This window comes from Ooceraea biroi, chromosome 8 (assembly GCF_003672135.1).
Source record: "Ooceraea biroi isolate clonal line C1 chromosome 8, Obir_v5.4, whole genome shotgun sequence".
NCBI lineage: Eukaryota > Metazoa > Arthropoda > Insecta > Hymenoptera > Formicidae > Ooceraea > Ooceraea biroi.
The window spans coordinates 2,090,442-2,106,830 of record NC_039513.1 but is presented as its reverse complement, the minus strand read 5'-3'; the positions used below and the strand labels follow the sequence as shown (position 1 = coordinate 2,106,830).

At 34.5% G+C, this 16,389-nt stretch overlaps 2 protein-coding genes across 2 annotated transcripts; both read right to left on the bottom strand.

Moving 5' to 3' along the window:
• Positions 1-1,226: 1,226 nt before the first annotated feature.
• Positions 1,227-2,407, bottom strand: LOC105285525. Its single transcript, XM_026972045.1, has 3 exons — positions 2,342-2,407; positions 1,844-2,240; positions 1,227-1,246 (listed from the first exon to the last, which is right to left on the bottom strand). Exons 1-3 carry the CDS (start codon positions 2,405-2,407, stop codon positions 1,227-1,229), a joined length of 483 nt encoding a protein of 160 aa, XP_026827846.1.
• Positions 2,408-12,431: 10,024 nt separating this feature from the next.
• On the bottom strand, positions 12,432-13,127 carry LOC113562461. The gene has a single exon (XM_026972044.1). It carries the CDS (start codon positions 13,125-13,127, stop codon positions 12,432-12,434), a length of 696 nt encoding a protein of 231 aa, XP_026827845.1.
• Positions 13,128-16,389: the final 3,262 nt, after the last annotated feature.

Genomic DNA, 16,389 nt, shown 5'->3' with positions numbered 1-16,389 from the left:
ATAGTGAACATGAATACATGTGAATACACATAACATAAACATCTTCGACCTTCCAAATTCTACACTATGTTCCGTTGTTACTTATCTCATATTTCTTTTAAATATTGGTTTATAACTTTGTAATAAAGCATTTCTAAGCAAACTTGATATAAGAATTTTTTCTTATTTCCACTAGTAGAATATGCTCCCGCAGTTTGTCGGTTAAAACCCGGGACACCCTGTATAGACAATTTTATATTCTATTTCTATCTAGCTTTATATTATTATCTTGTACGTTATATTTCTTTACCCATGCTCCTTCACAGAGAAGCAACGAGAAAAAGAGAAGCATTACGCAGTATGTAAGTTAATATTATGTATGTAAGGTATTATTTGATATGTAAGCTATTTCGCATTGCAGTATGAGATAATAATAAAATCAAGCAAACGAATGTGTAAAATTGCGTGATACTTATTCCCAGCCAACACGCCATTGATTTCATTGCATTCTTCTCGCACACGTAAAACCTATATTCAATGACGTATATTATAATATAACATTCCCATAGCTTGTAGACGAGGAGAGTGATGCCAGAGTTTGATTGTTTGAGACAGGGTGAGAACGTTGCAACGCGATTGTGGCTTTCTCTTTCTATCATACAGAAAGCAAATGGCCGACCTAAATCCTGTCAATAGCTACATAAAATGGTACAGAAATAAAAGAATGGAATAATAAATTTTAGTTATCTTGATATGTTGTTGATGATATTAATACTTTATACTAATATTTTATGTAGTGTGTACATGATTATAGTACAACTATGATATATATATTGAATGTTAAAATTAATAAATATAACAATATTTGTACTATAATCATGTTCACACTACATACAATAGTATTAATATCAACGATATATCAAGATAAGTGAAATTAATGATTTCATTCTTGTATTTCTGTACCATCTTATATGTTAGCTATTGATAGGATTTAAGTCAACCATTTGCTTTCTGTATGATAGAAAGTGTAGAGAGAGAGAGAGAGGGAGAGAGCAGGAGAGAGCGGGAGAGAGAGCGGGAGCGAGAGAGAGAGGGAGAGAGCGGGAGAGAGAGCGAGAGCGAGAGTGAGAGAGAGATAATCATTTTATAATATATATATATATATGGATACTATTATTATTTTATTATTTCAAACATATATAAGTATATAAGTATAAATAAATATATCATAAACTTGTGCTCCTTCCTTATTTTCTGCCACGGTATCCTGAAATTAAATATAATAATTAATAATTAAATATACTTAATAATTAAATATAATAATTAATAATTAAATATACTTAATAATTAAATATAATTAATAATTATGTAATATATAATTAAGAATCTTACCTCGTCCCCGCGTGCCCCAAGTGTAGTGCGCCGAGGACAGCTGGTACAAAAAGCGCATAAAGCGTTCTTGGCGACGCCGCACCCCTGCTGCCGTTCCTCTTCGTTTATGAACTATAAAAAGGAAGTATAATAAAATAATTAATAAAAAATAATTAATAAAATGATGAATTAAAAAATTAAGGGTCAGCTTTTTCCAATCTGTTATCTTGATTTTATGATATATTATACTAAACAAGAGATTAGACTATAGAAAATTTACATGTTTTTACTTTTAAGGTTTTACGATTCTACAGCATGCATCAAACTAATATCAGAGTTTCTAGCATATTTTTAAGGTTTCATTTGTGAGGAAAAAGTGAAAAATGAAAATATAAGACGCAAGAATTTTTGACCGTGACATTTCTCGCCTATAACGTCACAAAATCAAGATGGCATATGGAAAAAAGCCTTAATTAATTAATTAAAATATTACCTCGGCTTTCCTCTTCTCCATTATCGCCAGCGAGGGGGACACCAGCGGCAGCGACGGAGACAGCAGCTGCGGAGGCGAAGAGCTGTCTTGAGACGGTCGTGACGGCGTAACCCGCGGGGACGACCGGACGTGCCGCGGGGGGACCTGCAGCGACGACCGGACGTGCCGCGGAGTGACCCGCAGCGAGGACCCGATGTGGGGCGGGGGGAAATGCGGTGGCGATCCGACGTGGAGGGTACGAACGTGCGGCCGGAGGACGTGCGGAGGGGGTACCCGCCGCGATGGGATCCGCGGCGACGGGACCCGTGGCTACGGAAGTCGTAGCGACGGGACCCATGGCCGCGGGATTATTGTCTGGTGAGAATGGTTCCGCAAATAATGCGTTGTCTATTACCATCTGAAACATTATTATATATTTTCACATATAAGATAATGTTAATTAAACTATAAAGAATATTGCGAACAATATTTACATTTTCTTTCTCCGCCATTCTTTACTTCTTTTTGCTCAGATTGCTGATTGCTCAGATCTTGTTCTTCCTTTGTTGGGAAACTCGTCGCCATAAGCCTTCTGCAGACCAGCGCGGTAATGCGACGTGCGATGAGCGATAGCTAATGAGTATACAGCTTTTCTATAAAAACTATATGCTGATTGCATATCGCGCTGGTTGCAGGAGGCCATAAAGTCTGCAGAAGGCTTATGGCGACGAGTTTCCCAACAAAGGAAGAACAAGATCTGAGCAATCAGCAATCTGAGCAAAAAGAAGTAAAGAATGGCGGAGAAAGAAAATGTAAATATTGTTCGCAATATTCTTTATAGTTTAATTAACATTATCTTATATGTGAAAATATATAATAATGTTTCAGATGGTAATAGACAACGCATTATTTGCGGAACCATTCTCACCAGACAATAATCCCGCGGCCATGGGTCCCGTCGCTACGACTTCCGTAGCCACGGGTCCCGTCGCCGCGGATCCCATCGCGGCGGGTACCCCCTCCGCACGTCCTCCGGCCGCACGTTCGTACCCTCCACGTCGGATCGCCACCGCATTTCCCCCCGCCCCACATCGGGTCCTCGCTGCGGGTCACCCCGCGGCACGTCCGGTCGTCGCTGCAGGTCCCCCCGCGGCACGTCCGGTCGTCCCCGCGGGTTACGCCGTCACGACCGTCTCAAGACAGCTCTTCGCCCCCGCAGCCGCCCCGCAGCCGCCCCCGCAGCCGCCTCCGCAGCTGCTGTCTCCGTCGCTGCCGCTGGTGTCCCCCTCGCTGGCGATAATGGGGAAAAGGAAATACGAGGTAATATTTTAATTAAGTAATTAAGGCTTGTTTCCATATGCCATCTTGATTTTACGACGTTATAGGCGAGAAATGTCACGGTCAAAAATTCTTGCGTCTTATATTTTCATTTTTCACTTTTTCCTCACAATTAAAACCTTAAAAATATGATAGAAACTCTGATATTAGTTTGATGCATGCTGTAGAATCGTAAAACCTTAAAAGTAAAAACATGTAAATTTTCTATAGTCCAATCTCTTGTTTAGTATAATATATCATAAAATCAAGATAACAGATTGGAAAAAGCTGACCCTTAATTTTTTAATTCATTTTATTAATTATTTTTTATTAATTATTTTATTATATCTCCTTTTTATAAAATTTAAAGAACCAAATCGGCAATAAGAGCGAAAACGCAGTTAATGATGCGTGTTAGTTAGCCATTTATAACTAACTAATTATTAAATGCAATTAATGAACAAGCCATTAACTCATATGTAAAATTTAATGAACAAACAAGGTCACTCGAACGTTTCGGCCTCGCTTCTGGCCATCTTCAGCGATACATAAAGAAAAAATTACTGACAGTTCTCCTCCGAACACCTCATATCTCTTCAAGTTCAAATGATGTGGTAAAAACGATAAAAGTAAACATGAATGTGAAGGTGCCAACCTCCTGTAAGTCAATAAGTAAAAGTAATAATATTTATTAATAAAAGTAATAATATTCATTAATAATATAGCCTAATGAAACCACAGCACTCACCACAATCATGAAGAAACATGAGGAACAAACAAAAGTGTCACTATAATAGTTCACGAAACGGTTTAAAAATATACATTAGTTGAACCATTAGGAGCAGACACGTCGTATGAAACCAGCTACCAGCAGAACAATGAGACTTCGCTATAAAACTCGGAAACGTTCAAAACATATCGCAGTCGAAAACAAATTAACCTTGAAATTGAGATAATACACATCGAAACCAAGTAATAGCGCAAATACATTCGGTAAAGAGTAGATATAAAACATTGTGTAACGGCGCAAATACAAAATCTCGGTAAAGAGTAGATAAAAATGCAAATACATAACATTGTCAATGAGGCAATTTCGGCAAAAAGGAGTTATAAATATTGTGTAACGATTCAGTATCATTCTGTAAATTAAGTCCATTTTTTTGTAATTTTATGTACATCATTTCTGAAATTAACCTTTTCGCCAAAAACCTCGTTGTCTAATATCCTGACATTCTCCCAGTTAAATTCATGGTTTAAAGCAAGTCTATGTTCCGTGATAACCGAATGAGTATCAGTATTCCTCCGGATATGATTTTTGTGTTCAGATATTCTAATTTTTAACTGTCTAGACGTTTTTCCCACATAAGTAGCATTGCAATTCATGCAGGACAACTCATAGACAACATCAGTGCGTACATTAACTGGAAGAACGTCTTTCAGAGGTTTTATTATTCTTTCCAATTTATTCAGACTGAAAAACGCTGTCTTTATTTTAGGATCTCCCATAATGCTGTTAAATTTTTCCGACACTCCATGTATGAATGAAATCGAGATCCACTTTCGCCCTTAACTACAGTCGTTTTGCAATGACAAATTAGTCTGTTTTTTAGTCTTGTTATTTAACAAACTGTTGATTCTACTATTAATTGTGTTCAAAATAAAATCTAGAGGGTAGTCGTTATTTCTCAATGTGTTTATAATAAAATTAAGATTTTTACTATGGAATTTTGGATGTGACAGGAGAAATGATCTGTCCACCATGCCAATTACAATGCCCTTTTTCTGAGAAATCGGATGTTGGGACAAGTAGCTGAGATACCGTCCGGAAAAAGTAGGTTTATGAAACCAGTCACATTCTAACAAGTTGTTGTCATTATTGATAATCGTAACGTCAAGGAAATTAATCTTTTTACCACCATTTTCTAACGTAAATTGAATTCTAGGATGAAATGTGTTAAAAATGTCACGAATCCCATTTACGGAGTCTGCTGGAACTGCCATAACTATGTCGTCAACATATCTTTTATAAAAAACCGGGGTAATCTCAACCTTGTCCAACGCTTTCTTTTCCAAGTCTTCCAGAACAATGTCCGCTACAATTGGTGATAGAGGAGAGCCCATGGGAGTACCAAATTTCTGCTTATAAATCATGTTGTTAAAAGTGAAAAAAGTAGAGTTAAGAACTAATTTCAGTGCTCTCATCACTTCAACTTTCGGAATGTTACAATTGTCAGAAATAAACTGCCACCTTTTTTCCACACTGTCAATAACTTCCTTTTTATAGTTCACAGACGAAGAGGAACGGCAGCAGGGGTGCGGCGTCGCCAAAAACGCTTTATGCGCTTTTTGTACCAGCTGTCCTCGGCGCACTACACTTGGGGCACGCGGGGACGAGGTAAGATTCTTAATTATATATTACATAATTATTAATTATATTTAATTATTAATTATTACATTTAATTTCAGGAAACCGTGGCAGAAAATAAGGAAGGAGCACAAGTTTATTATATATTTATTTATACTTATATACTTATATATGTTTGAAATAATAATAGCATCCATATATATATATATATATATATATATATATTATAAAATGATTATCTCTCTCTCTCTCTCGCTCTCGCTCTCGCTCTCTTAGAATAAAAAAAATATATATTTTTTTTATTCTAAATTTTATATATATATATATATATATATATATATATTACTTTATAAGTCTTACAAGGGAACGTTTCCAGCTGATTCATCGTTTTCGATTCAAACTGTATGCAGAAATGTTGTGGGTGATGCCAGTAGCATATTCTGCAAGTTACAGCCCCTACCTTTGCGTTAAAAAAAATGGCGATATAAAAACCTTCCCATGCAGGGTGTCCCAAAAAGCTGGTCCAATTTTAATCTATCTTCTTTTCTTCTAAACTGCAATGCTTATGAAATATTCGACCGTTTCCAGCTTTTTGGGACACCCTGCATGGGAAGATTTTTATATCGCCATTTTATATATATATATATATATTACAAATGTATATATTACAAGAATGAATAAACTTTATAATGTGAAAAATACAAATGATCCAGCAAACGCAAAATACCAGTTACATTATTGTTCAGTATAATTTCGAAGTCAGGTAGATAAATGCAATATACATTTACTTGTGTTATGTAGCAACTGCAATGTAAAGTGAGAAAGTATAAATATGTTGCTGTTGTTTATTATTTGTTAACTATCACATCCTTGTGTTTGTAGTTGATGCATCCATAATTCTATACGAGTTGTCTGTTTTACCTAAAAGAAAAAAATATACAATGTACCATTATTATGCTATATGATGAATGTAATAATAATAAGTGAAGACATAGTCAAAACTTGGCATCTAATCATAAAATTAATGTATACTTTGTAATATACTATAATCTTAATATGTGAACGTAAATACGTTAAGTAATTAACTTACATTTTGACATTCCTGTGTCTTCTACTATCCAACTACACTTAACTACTGAATTTCATCGCACTGAAAGTGTGAAACGTACAAAGATTTCAAGCACCACGGACACAAATTGCGGAAGTTGCCCTGTTAATGGCGGCACCAATCAGAAAAGGGAACACGATCCGCTCCACTCTTTCTAGATTCTCTCTGGATAGGTGTAGATAAGTGCGCCATCTGCAGACTGCATGGTCGAACCTATTACCCAAGGGTCAGCGTCAAAGACCGAACGTATGTCTGTATACTATTACTCATAGCCAATAAATAAGTTAAAACGCGTAAAAATGGCTAATCCGGCAGTATATATTAATCGAGCATGCATTTGGAAGTATCGATAATTATGATTTGATTTTAATGCAATTTGACACAATTAATATTTATGACATACAATATAATAATTATAAATAATTATTTTGCAATTTTAAATTAAATATAAATTATTACAATAAATTAGTTTGATATAATTACAATTATTAATAATTATATAAAAATAATTTATTGTAATAATTTATATTTAATGTAAACTTGCAAAATAATCTATATATATAAGCCAAATGCCACTCACTCACTCACTGACTCATCAACGTGCAGCCCGAACTACTGCACCTATCGACTTGAAATTTTAAGGGTATATTCCTACTATCACGTAGGTGCTCACTAAGGGAGGGTTTTCCGAAATTCCACCCCTAACGGGTAAGAAGGGATAAAATGTGTTTTTATTTAATTCTACACATAAATATCGCGGGCGAAGCTGTGACGGGGGATGCTAGTTACTTATAATTATTATATTGTATATGTCATAAATATTAATCCAGCAAACACAGATATATAACTATTATATTGCCACTATATAACGAAATGTAACAGGTAATATAACGTATACGTTAGATGTAATTTCCCACTCATGGATTATTACAGTAATATAATATAAATATAACAAGTAATTAAAATGTTATATAACAGTTATATAACAGAAATATAACTTGCTGCGTCATTGTAAAATAACTATAGCGTGATTGTTATCGTATATGTTACTGTATTAACTTATATATTTTATACATACTAAGCCCAGGAAAGGTCTTTGAATTAATTCTAAGCGAGAACAAACTATTTCATTTGCTTTCGCTCGTAATTAATTCAAAGACCTTTCCTGGAATTAGTATGTATAAAATATATAAGTTAATACAGTAACATATACAATAACAATCACGCTATAGTTATTATAATGATGCAGTTTTTCTAGAGGAAAGGAAAAAATATAAATATTTAATCATTATATTTTGCACTCTAAACATATACATATAAAATATACACAGCGTGTTGTTGTGTGTTATGGAAGCGTTCTCTTTATCCAAGGTACTCTTTTCTAACAGTAACATTAATATTAAAAGTATTCAAAATAAGTATTATAGTATAAAGAAAACTAAATATTTGTACATATATAATTTTACCAGTATTCTTTAACTTATTGCAGTTAATCTATGCATATGTAAAATGGTAATAGATGCAAAAGTCGCATTGCAAGAATGCAACGCCGAGTCATTTCCACTTCTACAGAGCATTTAGAAATACTTAATTTCATTATCAATCTTTAGAGTTGTGTACATTTGATAATGATAAGCATTTCTAAATGTTCCTTAGAAGTGAAGACGACCGGTATTGTATTCTTGCAATGTGACTTTTGCATACATAACCTACTACACCATTTTAATTACATATACATAGGTTAACTGCAATAAGGTAAAGAATACTAGTAAAAATATATGCACAAATAGTTAGTCTTTATAATAATACTTTTAATCAATGTTAGAAATTAAGGATTACCTTGGATAAAGAGAGCACTTTCATACACGCAACAACACGCTGACACGATGAAAGAACCAGCAAGAACTGAAAAAACGCAAGGATGCCAACAACGAAAAGAGGAAACATTTTAAATATACATTATAAATATGTATATGTTATATTCATGTTATAATATATATATAATATAAAATGAATATAACATCTAATAATATATATATATATATATATATATATACTCTTCGACCTTCCAAATTCTACACTATGTTCCGTTGTTACTTATCTCATATTTCTTTTCAATATTGGTTTATAACTTTGTATTGGGTCATTAAGTATGAAACTTTACAAATAGAACATAAACTTTTGCATTTTTTGGCACATGGACATGATTTATTTTCAATCGAAGTATGCGCCCATATTATCTACACACTTCTGCCATTTTAGTGGTAGTTGGTCTATGCCTCTACTATAGAAGCCAGGAGTACGGAAATCGATGAAGTCGCGGAAGGCTGTTTCGACTGCCTGTTGAGAATTGAAGAATTTTCCCACCAAGAAGTTGTCCAAATTCCGGAAGAAGTGATAGTCGGTAGGTGATAGATCTAGTGAATATGGTGGATGACGGAGAGTTTCCAATTCTAACTCCTGTAGCTTTGCCACGGTCAGTCGTGCAGTGTGCGGTCGAGCATTATCATGCAACAGGATTGGCATTGACCGATTGACCAATTTCGGTTGTTTAATAGCAAGTTGTTGCATCATTTCGTCCAGTTGCTTGCAATATACTTCAGCCGTTATCGATGTATCAGGTTTCATAAAGTTGTAGTAGATAACCCCTGACCTGGACCACCAAACAATCACCATAAGCTTCTTCTGTGTAATGTTGGGTTTCGCGTGATGTCTCGGTGGTTCATCAGCGTTCAACCACTGATGTGAGCGTTTACGATTGTCGTAGAGTATCCACTTTTCATCGCAGGTCACAATTCGATTCAAAAAGATTCATTTTTGTGACGGGAAAGCAAAGAAAGGGAAGCCTCTAGACGTTGCGCCTGCTGCGCATCGGTCAATTCGTGCGGGACCCATTTGTCCAATTTCTTTATCTTACCAATTGCAGCTAAATGAACCAATATGGTGGGTATGGAAACATTGAATATCGATGCCAATTCACGTGTACTTTGAGATGGATCGGACTCTACTACGGTTCTTAAGTGATCATTATCCACCTTCGTCTTTGGTCTTCCACGTGGCTCATTAGCGAGGCTAAAATCTCCATCTCTGAAGTTTTTGAACCAATTGCCCACCATTGCTTTAGTAGTTGAACCTTCACCAAATACAGCGTTGATATTACGAGCTGTCTCCGACACTGTGGTTCCACGGCGGAACTCATATTCATAAATCACACGAATTTTGGACTTTTCCATAGTTCTATAAAAAAGAATCCACCAATAAAACTAATGAAGATATTTGAACAAACAAATATGACATTTGAAGAGCGAACATACATCTATCACACTAACCTAACCTGATACTGACGTCTGGCGCCAAATTTGAGATAACAAATGTTAAAGATGGCGCTTTTACATTTGTAAAGTTTCATACTTAATGACCCAATAATAAAGCATTTCTAAGCAAACTCGATATAAGAATTTTTTCTTATTTCCACTAGTAGAATATGCTCCCGCAGTTTGTCGGTTAAAACCCGGGACACCCTGTATACACAGGGTGTCCCATGGGAAGTTGCTGAAACTAATCAGCTGTCATTTTTAAATGTATGCAGTTATTGAAAAAACAAAAATTGCGTTGGAAAGAGAAAAGTCTGCAGTTTTTAATGGGTATAAATAAAATTTAGCAAAATGTTTGTATATCAGTTTATTTTATTAATGAAAAATATGCTAATAATCAAGTAAGCTAATGATAAATATTTTCAAAGTGTGCACCATCTTAATTTGTACAAAAATCAATTCTTTTACGAAAACTTGTGAAAACTGTTTCTAACATGTCGTCTTTAATGTTGCTGACGACCTTTTTAATAGCTACTACTAAATCTGACACTGTTTCTGGATTTCCGGCATAACAATGGTCCTTAATGTATCCCCAAAGAAAGAAGTCACATGGATTTAAATCCGGCGAGTACGGTGGCCATTCTAGCCTCCCCTGGGCAAATTTGGGGTATCCCAGACCGATGACTCGATTGCCATAAACTTTATGGATTGTTTCGAAGACCTCCTGGGTTCGATGTGGTGTCGCTCCATCCTGCATGAAATGAAATCCTTTGACCAGGCCTCTTTTTTTTTGCATGAGGGAAGAATTGTGTTTCGAGAAGCTGCTTGTAACTTTCACCAGTGACTGTTGATTCGAAGAATTGCAGATAAATTCCTTTTACCGAGATCGCAGCCCATGCTGTTATTTTTTGTCGATGTAAAGGTTTAGCCAGGGAAACGTTGGGATTTTCCGACCCCCAAAATCTATAATTTTGTTTATTAACATAACCATTTAGCCAGAAATGTGCTTCGTCCGTGTAAATTATCAATTTTGCATCAAGTTCTCCATCTTCAAACATTCCATTTATCGTCTTGCAGAATTCCACACGTTTCGTCATAGCGCGTTTGGTTAGCAATTGATGCGATGTTATTTTATAGGGATGCATTTTCAGGAAATGTTTTAAAATCCTGTGTAACGTTGTTTTGGATATTTCAAGAGCTTGGGCAGCTTTCCGAATAGAAGAATTTGGATTCTCTTCAAAATACTTCTTAATATCTTCAATGTTTTCTTCTGCAGCTACAGACACAGAATGACCTGGCAGATCATGTCTACGGTCTTGGATAGTTCCATACTGCATAAAATTATCGCTAATTCTGATAAAAATAACACAAAACATTATTTTAATGCAGATTTATTGCCAAAAAATGGAGTGACGTAACGCATACGTTTAAAGAAATAATAAATTCTAACCTTTTCAGCGTGTTTTCGCTCTTAACTTTATGTGTTCCGTATTTAGTACGAAACCCCCTGTAAGCATTGCTATAAACTTTTCCTCTGGAAAAGAAGCACTCGACAAGATAAATCTTTTCTTCTGTCGTCAGATTACTCATTTTGACGCGCACGGACTTGCATCTACCACAACCAGAATAAAACTGCGGACACTCAGATGAACGACCGTTAACCGTAAGACCCTTTCTGAAGTCATGGAGGGGAGAACCAATCGTTTACTTTCAGCAACTTCCCATGGGACACCCTGTATATTAGGCAGAATTTTACCACCTGCAATTCATTAAATAGTTTCAGAATTGCAATATTATAGGTATCTTTATAATAATAATAATAATGATGATAACAACCTTCGACAACAACAATAATAATAGAAACTTACTGATTGAAATATAAAACTATAAAATATATATCATAAATATGTATATAGTTTTCCAAACAAAAATTTTTTTCCTGTACTGTTTTTTGCTTGATTATTTAAATAAGTCCTTTTTGTTTGGATACTTTTTTATTAATTCATCTTTTAAGCGCGGAATTATTTTCTTAAATATACAGGGTGGGGCAATAACTATTACCACCTTAAATATCTTCTAATTTATAAGGTTCAGAGGAAAATTTATGTAATCAAAATTATACGGTACGAAGGGGGCTAACATATGGCGATAATAATTTTTGTCCTGGTGTAGGCGCTTCGAAGATATTAAGGTCACCTTAATTTTTTTTAATGGGTTCGGTATGTTTTTTTTTCCATAATTTCATAGAGGAGCTTAAAACAAGTACGGAACTCATGACACAAAATTATTGAACAAGATTAAATGTAAATGAAAACGATAAAAAATACATTTTTTTAAATGAAACTATGTTATTTTATTACGTAACGTTTTATCTCTTATTTTATTATTAATGTTTATAAAAGGTGTTCGAAGTGATGGCCATTACTATCAATACAACACTGGATTCTTCTGATCACTGATTGGCTTGCTCTTCTAATAACGTCGGGAGCTATTGACGCACAGGCTTCAATGATCTGTTGTCGCATGATTTGAGGTGTAGACCATGTCTTTTAGGGTTCCCCATAAAAAGAAATCCAATGGTGTCAAGTCTGGTGAACGAGCTGGCCACCCTACAGGACCTCCACGTCCAATCCAGCGATTTGCAAACTTTTCATTAAGTTTATTTCTCGCAACTAATGAAAAATGAGCAGGGCATTCATCATGCTGATACCACATTGTTCGTCGTGTGATTAAAGGCAGGTCTTCTAATAAATTAACCAAGTTATGCTCTAGAAAATTGGCGTAGTTGTTGCCATTTAGATGTCCGTCGATAAAATAAGGACCAATAATTTTGTTATCTATGATACCACACCATACATTCAAAGACCATTGTCTCTGGTGTTCAATCTGCCGCAGCCAATGAGGATTTTCCACTGCCCAGAAATGCATATTATGTAAATTAACATTCCCGTGATTAGTAAATGTTGCCTCATCAGTAAATAACACTGTATCAAAAAATGAGTCATTGATTCGAATCTGTTGTTGAGCCCATTGGCAAAATTCAACACGATTTACAAAGTCCATTCCATGTAATGCTTGGTGAAGGCTGAGGTGATATGGATGGAATTTGTGACGATGCAAGATGCGGAGTACGCTCCTCCGATTAATACCAGATTCTCGTTCAATTTGTCGCGAACTAATGTGCGGATTTTGAGCCACCATTGTGAGAACTCTAATTTCATTCCCTTCATTAGTTTTTCGCTTTTCACTCTCACTATTACGTGTATTTAAGCTACCGGTTTGTCTAAGTTTATCACACACATTTTTAAATGTTCGACGCGAAGGCTGAGTGCGATTAGGATATCGTTCAGCGTATAAATTTTGCGCTCTCACTGAATTTTTTTGACATTCTCCATAAATGAGGATCATGTCGACTTGTTCTTCAAATGAATACATCTTGCACGATTGATTTATCTATCGATACTACTTTTCATGTTTATCTTATCCTGTGAACTTATTAAGATGGCCTTCAAAGGGTCTTTGTTTTCATTGAAATAAGTTTACGTCACTATTTATTTTCATCGATGTATCCGTTTGAAGAACAAATTGATCCTCATTTATGAGGAATGTTAAAATCAAAACATTCCGACAAAACATACTAATAAAGCGTCATTTCGTACATCTTTTAAATGTAAATTTCATTTAATATAAAAATGTATTTTTTATCGTTTTCATTTACATTTAATCTTGTTCAAAAATTTTGTGTCATGAGTTCCGTACTTGTTTTAAGCTCCTCTATGAAATTATGGAAAAACAACATACCGAACCCATTAAAAAAATGAAGGTGACCTTGATATCTTCGAAGCATCTCCACCAGGATAAAAATTATTATCGCCATATGTTAGCCCCCTTCGTACCGTATAATTTTGATTACATAAATTTTCCTCTGGACCTTATAAATTAGAAGATATTTAAAGGTGGTAATAGTTATTGCCCCACCCTGTATAGTTCGCATTGCATATTGTTGATTGAGATATATTTTTCGGTAACGATATACATTTTATTCGGATGCGCAACGTCATTGCGCCAAGTTGTAATAGTAAAAATAATAGTTGGTAAGTTCTCTGTTGTCATTCCTTGTTTTTTTATATTCTCAACAAAAATATCCGCTTTTTCTTGTTCACTATTTTTTAAGTGACGCATATTGTTAAATATTTGATTAAAAGTTTTATTTTTTTATTTTTTCCAAATACGTGGAGCTTTATTAAGTTTTTTTATTATTAATGCTTTTTCTCCAGTTATTAAAATTTGTTTAATTATTTCATTTTCTGTATTATATGCCGATTGATTCGCATTGAGGCTGAGATCTTCTTCTTTCTCTTTTTTAGTTTCATTTTTACATGTGCGAGTAAAGTTTCTAAATAAGTTTCTTACTCGTAATATCCTGCAACATACAAAAGTTATATCTGAAAAAGAATCGTTATTTAATTGTCATAGAAAAAAATTAAACAGTTCACTAATAATTTCTAGTAAATAAATCAATCATATGAGAACAGAATAGTATAATTGTTAAGGCAATCTTGGAGTCGTCTGTATTACCCAAAAATTTGTGAACACTAATCTTTTTATTGATTGCATAGAATGAAAATTCCTTTTCCACGATTAAAATATAGGTAATAATAAATACGGGGCTAATGAAGTTTATGTGAAAAACGAGGAAAAGTTTTAAAATTACAATTGTGTTATCGATAACCTAACTATCGATAGCCCAACTTTTGCTTAATATAAAAGTTTAACACTTTGTACGTACAAAATAGGATGGCTCCCAACTCGGAACAGAATAAAGGAACATGAGGATGCTTTTATAAATGAATTTAGAAGCGTAGTAAAAAAGATTAGTGGTGTTAAAACTTTTGTGAATGTAAAATCGTTACCAAGAGTAAAAGAAAGCACAAGATTAGGTCTTTGATATCATGCAAAAGGATTTTTCATTCTACGTTATCAATAAGATTTATTGAAAAATTCAATCGTTCCGTCGGTAATACAGACGCCACGAAGGAGTTCACTAGCCACTCCAGAATCGCCTTAAAAAGTAAAGCGTTTCAACAAAATCACGATTCCACCGGTAATACAGACGACTCCAGGATCGCCTTAAGGTGAAGCTGGAGTGGTTAGTAAACTTTTCGCGGCATCTGTATTACCGACGGAATGAATGAGTTTTTTAATAAATCTTTTCATTGATAGCGCAGAATGAAAAATACTTTTGCACGATGAAAGAAATCCTTTTGCACGATATCAAGGACCTAGTCTTGTGTTCTGTTTTATTCTTGGGACACGGTGTTACATAAAATATATTCACAAAATCGTAGCGCACAGAATTCTTTTTATTTACACTTCTAAATTCACGGGTGGAGTTCCGAAAAGGGTACGTCTCCGATTTTAATGAAACTTAGTAAAAAGCTTTCTCTTAAGTTAAAATGGAAGTATTTAAAAGGAATTTTGGCGACTCCCATAAAAAAGGTCATTTTTTAAGGGAAAATAAAAGGTATAATTACTAGAATTTTGAGTATAGTATTCTAGTTCTGATAAAACTTTGTGAAAAGCTTTCTCTCAGGTTAAAATGGAAGTTCTTAAAAAGAATTTTGGCAATTCCCATAAAAAAGTTATTTTTTATGGGAAAATGATAAAAGGTATAATTATTAGAAATTTGAGTATATTATTGAGTATAGTATTCAAATATTGTATTGTAGAGATTTCTAAAGTTTAGTATGCTATTGTTTACATTCTGTTCACACATTGAAGGACGAATTTGTTTCTATTTTGCTGGTGATTATTGTTAATTCAGCACCGCTTTGACCGCTGAAGTGCTTCAAACAGATGACCTGCTTTAAATAACAAGCAGGGTTGGGTTGGGTTAGGTTAGATTTTTTGGAAGTGGAGCCCCCCGCAGGAGGGCGGAACACACTGTATCCACGCAGAAAATAAATATTACTTTCTTAATACTTTTTGTATGAATATGTAAGCTTATTATTTTATTATTACACTAGGATCCTAATGCGCTATCTCTAATCATAAAATGCGCTACTTTTGGCGCATGCGCTATAGGTTGGCCACTTTGCTGTAGATAATACAAGCGTTTTTATTGCTGTGTTCGATGTACTATTGAAAAACCTAACATCGGAAAACTATAAAATTCTAATTGCATTAGAAGTTGTAATCATATTTAAGAGACAAATATATTTCTTTAAACAAAGTAAGTTATGAAGTTTTACACGTTACATATCTCATTACATTTCATTATATTTTACTACATTTTGTCATACATAACATGTATGAATTGTGTTGGGTTAGGTTAGGTTAGGTTAGTTTTTAGCCGTTGCTGTTTTTAGTATATTGTAGACTCATTACATATTTAGTAAGGCGATTTGCTGAAATATCATACCTTGCGTAGGGGCCTTGCTAATCTTTTCGATATCTACTATTT